Below are 8408 nucleotides of genomic sequence, written 5' to 3' on the forward strand. Positions count from 1 at the left end.
GTGATAGAACCTGGATTCAGGTTTATTTATCCTTCATGATAAAGTCTCTACAATTAGCTATTAAGTATGAACAGCCTAAACACAAGGACTCAGCTTCTCAGCTAACTGGAAACGGGATCTCCACCCACAGAAGACTAGGTGGCATCTAAAAGGACAGCGATAGGTTTAGTGAGAATGATATATTAAGTAATACAAGAATGCAAGCATCTGAGAAGACACTGAAGGGGCCTTGGAGCTAACAGATCCTGGAAAATATGAGACATTCATTGTGCCTCACTCACACAATGAATGAGTGTAAATGAATCCAGTCTTACCTTCTGCACTGGTGGACTCTTTTTCCTTGCTAAAGAACGTTTCGACAAGGATTCGGCCTGCCTCATCGCGCTTCTTTCGGACAGAGGCCTCCAACACCCGAAGCTTGTCTGCAGGTTTGGCATCATAAAATTTTTCCTTTTCTGTGCCCGACAAGTTCAGGTATTTTTTTTCCACATTATCCAAAAGGTCACTCAATATTTCTTTGCCCAAGGATTCGAAAACCTTAAATGGGTTTTCTTTGTTGTCTTCTGTCAAAATACAAAGATTCCTTTAAGTATAGACATTACTTAAAGAGTTTTGTCTGCATTTTAGAGAAAGTTCCTTATAATATGTAATATCCTTAAAAAAATACCTTCTAACTATTTCACCATTTCCCCAACAAACTGAATACCCATTCGTTGTATGTGTAGAGGCCTCTTACTTTGTCAATTCATGCTAGGCTGGGTTTAATGATTCACTGTCAGTGAAATACGGTAGCAATAAAACCAGAGGTTCAGCCTTAGTTTCTCTTTTCATCATCTACACATTCTCATCTCCCATCTGTGGCATCGAGCCTAATGCTAACTTCCCAGTCCACTGTTCTTGTATTTCCTTTCTCTTGCCCATAGTCCATGATGATGATGATGATTATCTACCTGGAAAGTATTGTCTAAGGCAACATTAATGACCTTTCTCTTCCTCCTCGAAATTCCCTTACCTAGACTGTAAATTTCCCCCGTTAGACTGTAGGAAATTTCCTCTTCCCTGTATTTCATTTCCTTGGTGAAATCACCATGTCTTTGAATCCACATCTTTTTACATACATTCTATAACCACATCGTTGTGTTTAATGCTTAAAAGGACTTAACATTTTTTCTGAATACATGAATGAATGAATAAATGCATCTAGAGTTCTAATTCTTTAATATCTTATTCTCAATCAACATTTAGAATTTAAAATAATATCATGAGGAATCTTTTAATATAGCAGATTAATATGACAGCTGGTTAAAGTACCAGCCCCTAGGACAATTTGAATTTTTATAGGGAAACATATAAACCAAAGTCACAATTTTTATGTTTTAATACTACAAATATAATGCGGGCAAGGTGGTAAATAAAAAGGCAGGATAGCACGTCATTACTCAATTAACTCTATAAAGGAAGTTATCCAGTCCATCTAGATGTAAGGATAGGCTTGACACAAAGTAATATTTTCTAAAAACAAATATGCCAGGACACTGAACAAGAACTTTGGCTCAGAAGCACCAATCTCATCTTTCATATTATCTTAAGTTATCCTTTCAATACTTGTTTATTGTGCAGATATTAAGATAAAGACATATGGACGTCACCAAACATGAATAAAAGTTACCTAGTATCAATTAACATAACAAGAGCTGACATTGTGTACACTTACTGTCATTAAACAATACATATAAAACAATATAACCAAAACCCAAACCCGTTGCCCTTGAGTCGATTCTGACTCTTAGATCATTATAATTATTAGCAGTAGTGCAGAAAGTCCATATGATAGGTACTTTAATATCTTTATTATATAGAAAAGTGAACAGAGACATAGAAAAGTTACTTAAGTAACTGACTCAACTGTATATATAGAATATAATATCTACACTAAGTGGGGTACAGCAGTTCAAATCCAGAGATGCAGAATCCAGAGCCCACAGCCTTAAGTATCACATTGTTACATTATACTCAGTCAAGAGCTATTTAAGACAATGCAAAGTGCTTCAGGGACTCAGGGAAGACTGGGTAAATTCCAGCACCTAAAGTCACAAAAGCTTCTTAGAAGAGGTAGCAAAGCACTGCTCTTGAAATATGGTGTACAGATGTTGAAACAGAGAGTGAAGAAATGCAAAGAGAATACAGGCTAATGTATGGAATGTTTACTCTGTCCCGCCTCAGGGTTTCTGTTTTATTTATTTGTGCCCTAAACAAGCCAGGAGAGATTTGACTAGATGAATAGTATGGGAAGAAATACGGTAGCAATAAAACCAGAGGTTCAGCCTTAGTTTCTCTTTTCATCATCTACACATTCTCATGACTTCAAGAATTAGCATTGTTTGAATGTGGATCCCGAAACTGAGACTCATATATCCAATAGATCATGAGACAGCTCTTCTTGATATCTCACAGACTCCTTAAACTCAGCTTTTTAAAGCCAAAGTGCTCATTTTTCATCTACCTCTTTCCTTCCCTGTTCTAATAAACGAACATATATAACTCCCAAGTACACAAATCTAGTAAAACTTGATGACATTGAACTTCTTCTGCCTTCTTTATGTTTTATTTTCCATCTCGCTCCAAACTGTATTGACTTTATCTGCTAAGTATTTGTGGAATCTGACCACTTCTCTTAGTTTTAACTGCTCATTACTTTAGTTCAGATTACTATTCCTCCTTTTTCTTTTTTTTTGAAATTACTCCATGAACTTTTCAAATCTACTCTTGCTCTTTTCTGATCTGGTCTTCACAGTAAAGCAGAGGGTTCCAAAATCTAGATTTGGTCATGAAGTCTTTGCACTTAATCTCATCTAGGCCTTCTCATTTATTTTGGAATAAGCCACAGACCCTTTAAGAAGGTATTTTAGGTAGAATCGTTTCCCACTGTTGTGGGTTGAAATGTGCCCACTCACCTAAAAAAACGATATGTTGAACTCCTAATCTCTGATAATGTGAAGGTGACGTTATTTGGAAATAGAGACTTTGCAGATGTAATCAAGTTAAAATGAGGTCATACTGGATGTGACTGGCCCTGATCCAGTGTGACAGGTGTCTTTATAAGAAGAGCAGGAGAGACACAGATATAAACCCAGGCACGGGGGGAAAATGCCCATGTGAAGATGGAGGCAGAGATTAGAGTTATACTACCACAAGTCAGGGAACGTCTGGGGCGATCCTCCGCTAGAGACTTCAGAGAGAGCAAGACCCTGCCAACACCTTGCTTTTCAGACTTCTAGCCTGGAGAATTGTAAGAGGATAAGTCTTTGTTGTTTCAAACCTCCCAGCTTGTGGTAAATTATTACACTAGCCCTAGGAAACAAATACACAAGACCTAGGGATCCTTTATGAACTATTGTCTGCCTATTCGTGCATCTCCTGCTACTACCCCTACTTTGCTTATTACTTTTCAAACTTTTTGCCCTTTTTTCAGTTTCTAGAACATCTCTGCTGGGGATCACTACGCCTGCAGTGTCCCCACTCCCACATACCTTATACTCCCCCCACTCCTTCTTGTTTGTTCTACCAGTCTCAGATCAGATGCCATTTCCTTCAGGGAAGCTTCCCTGATGCTCCTAGAAAAAATGGAGTGTCAAAGTTATGTACTCCCAAAGCACCTTATCCTCTCTTAAAATATCATTCTCAACTATAAAATGGAAATGGGATAACAGAACCAACCTTATGGAGTAGTTTTTAATGTTCACTCAGAGAGCATACGTAAGTACCCGTCATATGGAAGGTGCTCAAAAATTGGTTGTTGATGTGTTTTTTGCTGTTGTTATTATAATAACCACTGAATTCAGGTTGCAGTAGTAATGGAAACGGAGGAAATAATTTAAGAGAGAAAACTCACCAAAATCTCATTTTTGGTCCCAGGTAATTTGATGCAACGCTCTAACACATTCTATGATACTGTTCCTCAGGAGATTTAGTTAACAATAGTCAACCGAACTCGTTGGTTATACTTATTGAGCCAATTTACTTGTGTTTGTGTAGTGCCTTCATATTCTTCACATCTATTATCTAAGGATTCCCTGATTCTAATCCAGTCACCAGTGAGGTCAGCTTGTCTGGCAGTCACTGGTGTGAATTTAACCTGCCATTCTCCAGCCAAACGCTTAATTAGTACAATGAAGATGACAATGGACAGAAAGAATCAACCCTTACAATTCTAGAAGCTTAAGTTGAATGTCTGGACATGAGACAAACCCTAGAAAGAATTATACTACAGAGAAAATCAAATGAATAAACCAATACAATAACAAGGAACTATGAGTGAGGTAAATACAGTGGAAAAAAAAATCCATATGAAGCCGAAGCTATGCTTTCAGGGGATTAATGGAAAGTGGATAAATATATTTTCAAAGGTAGGAAATTTGTGTGAAAAGTTTAGACTTTTTTTTAAAGGCAATAGAGACACATTGTGTGTTTCTGGATAAGAAAATTACATTAATAGATACCTAGAAATTGAGAACTGAAAGGTACCTAAATAATTATCTCTCCCAATAATACCAATGTGCAGAAAATTTATGACAGACCACCTACATAAAAATTGTTTGCAGGTCTTTAAAAGATTGTAAACCTCTACAGTCTACCAGCCAAATTAAGATGGAATAATTCAGGGTTAGGGAGAAAGCAGTTATCTGAATTTAAATAAAAATGATTACAGATTACCCGGATATGCTAAAATATTTAGAAACCACTGATCTAGTCCATCCTCATCCTTCTGAAATGAAGATAATGAAGCCAAATAAGGGAGGACATGTTTAAATACCAGCTGCAGAAATAGCTCTTGCCTCTCTCTCTTATGCTTTTTCAGGTTCTGCAAGAAACTTGACCTGAAAGCAGTGTGCTGGATAGATGGGAGGGGTTAAATCCTAGAGATAGAGAGACCAGCTAAGAAGCTGTGATAGCAATCCAAGAGATACTGAGCTAGACTAGTAAGCACCAGGACTAGAGGGAAAGGGGAGAAAAAAGGGAGTTTCTTTAAAAAGTCACTTTAAAAGTGTAATTCAATATAGGAAATGGCAAAAGGGTGGGGGGATGCCAAGGCTCTCAGCTCTGACACCGGGAGCAATGTTTATGACCCAGATGACTAATTTGGAGTCAAAGGGAAGCAGAGAAGATTTCAGGATGCATTTGGAAATTTCTAGAGACGCCTTACACACAAATAACTTACTGTGCTTGGCCTTACTCTTTTTCCCTTTGCTTACCAGATGCTGAAAGAAAAGAATTAGCTTCTTCCTGGCTCTGAGACATCTGGAAACCACCATCCTCCACTGTCTCTAAGGCAATGCCCCAGATTCAAGTTAACCAAGAAAACCAAACCCATTGACATGAAGTCAATTGTGATTCGTAGCGACCCTATAAGACACAGCAAAATTGCTTCATAGAGTTTTCATGGCTGTCAATATTTTATGGAAGCAGATTGCCATATCATTCTCCCGTGGAGCAACTGATGAGTTCAAACCTCTGAACTTTGTGATTAGCGGCAGAGGGCTTTAACTACTGTGCCAGCAGGGCTCCTTAGATTCAAGTCACACAGAGCAAATAAGGGAAAGATTTTAGATTGCATCTTTGGGCTCACTTCCCTTTTGTTACTTTTGCCTGTCATACAGCAATGAATGAAGTATTCTCTAAGAAGACCCAAGCCCCTGGCCCCTAGTCAGAAAAGGACCTCAACTTACCAGCCATAAGTAAGGAGCCTCAATGCTCTCCTTCTTCTGAAAAGAAAAGCCACGGTCTGCAAAACGAAAGTTATAAGGCATTTCCTTAGTGCAAGGGGCGGGGATAACTAATCACAGATTGTGAAACTGCTGCTCATTGTCAGGGAGTTCCCAGTACTCAGCAAAATGGTTTTTCCCATTCCTGACCTCTCATTTCTTCCTGTAAGAAGAAAAAAATGGAAGTGGCAAAACATTGCCATGAAGACTGGCTCTTCTGACTCCTTTTCCTCCTTTTTCTTTTCTCTCTCCATTGCCCCCAGACCTCCCTCTCCCTGCCTTTCTCTTCCCCTTGATCTCTCACTATTTCTCTCTCTGCTTATCTAAACATAAACCTGAAGCTGCACAACTACTCAGTATTCTTTCATTTCTGATAAGAGTTACTCAGATGCTTTCTATTTCCTGTTTTAATGACAATGATAATGTTATCTTCCCCTCTTTGTCTCTGTTTTCTTATTCTCTTTTGGGAGAGAGATCTGAAGGAACCCATGATTTTCTTTGACTGCCTCGGACTTCCTTAACATTTTAATTTTCATTGAAGCTGCTTGTTCACCTCCCCCTTCATATCCTCTGAACAGAATGATCACAAAAGTAGCCTCAGACTGTAGTAGAAGGAATGCATGATAGCGCAAAGGAGATATGTCTAGAATAATAGGTAGTGAAAGAAAAAAAAAAAGGCCCATGGCATGTTCAATTTTGAGGGTCTTTGAATTTATATTCACTTATGACGGGTTAAGATTTGAAAGTGATTTATACTTGCAAATGAAGGGGTAGTTATTCTTCCAGCCCTTCCTAAGCCTAAAACTTGCTGAAGAAGGATTTCACCCCAAACTTATTATCACTACATCACACAGGAACATTATTTTGTACACAGCTCACACCTTAGTGTTATTCATAGGATGTCATGTACAGTCCACTAATTGTTTCATATTTATAGACGCTCTGGTCTTCTTAATGAGATGGTACATGCTAGGGGTCTGGGATTGAATCAAAATTCTTTTGTATCCCACAAGCGCCTTAGAAAAAGGATAGAAAAACACTTCCAGTATCATGGCGCTCTACGCAGAAGCACCACACCGTACCTCCACAGCAAAGATCTGAAAAACTAAACCAAACAGAAAAAACAGCAATCCTGAAACCCTAAAACATCAAAAGAAGAGATAAAGAACTCAGCGAAGCACCAAATGGAGTGAGAAACTGACAGAGAATGGAGAGCGAGCAGAGATTCATGCAGAGGTCCCCTATCAGCTAACGCAGCATGGATCCGCCATCTTGGACACCTATTGGAGACCAGTGAAAAAGGGATATGAGAAAGCAGCTTCACGGAGCTTCCAGCAGGAGACAGAACAACGGGTAAACAGAGATATACACTTTTCCACCTCCCACCCTTCTTCACAACCACTTGGCCTCCTCTTCTTCCTGCGGCCACTGTCTCTTGGCTGGGAAGCACCGGCTGCGTGGATTCCACCTGACTGCACAGGCTGATTCCCTGAGTGCCATTTGTTGGCTGCTGGTGATGCTTTTTTCTTCTTCTTTTGAATTCTTCCTTACCTCTCACCATCTCCCCCTCCTTTCCCTCAAATACCTGGCTCCAGGCGCCATCTTTCCTTCTTCCTAAGAGGCTGCAGAGCTCCATTCAAGTGTGGACCTGCTTCCTGGTCTGCTGCCACGCTGGTGGGGTCCTGGGGCTTTGTTGTTGTTGTTTGCTTGTTTTGAATTGTTTGTTTTCTTTTTCTTTTCTCTAGCTCGGGGCCTGTTCTGGCCAGGCAGTGCTACGCGGCTTGGGACCTACCCCCTCAGCTTGTGCAGACACGCAGAGGGATCCCTGAGGGCATTTCTTTTTTTGTGGTTTTTTTTCTCCTGTTATTTTGGAGAGCTTTTCTTGTTTTTATTTTTTTTTAATTTGTTTTGTTTTCTTTTCCCTCTTTTTCCCTTTTTCTCTTTAATCATTACACAGTTTCTCTTCTGTCTATACCTTCCTTCTCTTCCTGTCCCCGGAATACTTGGCACTGAATACCTCTATGCATTCTAGCCAGGCTGTACTTCAACACCTGGGAACAATTTCCCCAGACCTCGTAGCCACACTGGTGGGATCCCTGGGAGATTTGCTATACTTTTTTCTTTCTAATTTTTATTTATTCATTCTTTTTTTTTTCTCTTCTTTTTCCTCTTCTTGTTTTTTTCCATTTCATAGACTTCACCTCTCCACTCCAACGGCAAGCTCCCTTAGCACTTTTTTGTTTGTTTGTATGTTTTTGGCTCCTGTTCCTTTCTCCTCTCTCCCATACCCATCTCAGTTCCACACATCACAATCTCCCCACTACATCCTGCTTACCTGCACCGTGCACTTAACATCACACCACCAAGCAGCACAGGCACAGCATACCGGAACGTGCCCTCCACTGATTACTGACCCGCCCTGATGGCAATGGTAAGTGCTACAAACAACACTTTCCAGTAACTTATCTTCAGCTAGACCTGCCCTGCTGTACCATATCTGAGTGACTGACACTGCTAATTATGGAAAGAAACGAAAAGTATCCTGCCTACAGACAAGCAAACAACAAAGAACACACAGGCCACCTGCTCAGAGATAGCAAAATTAAAAAAAAAAAAAAAAAAAGGATGAAACAAACAAATCTACAA

At 39.6% G+C, this 8408-nt stretch overlaps 1 protein-coding gene across 1 annotated transcript in view; it reads right to left on the reverse strand.

Annotated features, from left to right (window-relative positions):
* Positions 1–5784, reverse strand: part of LOC101352905 (caspase-13) — a 26059-nt gene extending 20275 nt beyond the window's left edge. The window contains exons 1-2 of the mRNA XM_023736933.1: positions 5727–5784; positions 315–563 (exon numbers count right to left, since the gene is read on the reverse strand). Of these exons, the coding sequence (XP_023592701.1) occupies positions 315–563; positions 5727–5733 (256 nt within the window). The 5' untranslated portion in view covers positions 5734–5784. The remainder of the gene's footprint in view (positions 1–314; positions 564–5726) is intronic.
* Between the last annotated feature and the right edge of the window lie 2624 nt (positions 5785–8408).

Source organism: Trichechus manatus, unplaced genomic scaffold (genome assembly GCF_000243295.1).
Source record: "Trichechus manatus latirostris isolate Lorelei unplaced genomic scaffold, TriManLat1.0 scaffold00094, whole genome shotgun sequence".
In the NCBI taxonomy this organism is placed as follows: domain Eukaryota; kingdom Metazoa; phylum Chordata; class Mammalia; order Sirenia; family Trichechidae; genus Trichechus; species Trichechus manatus.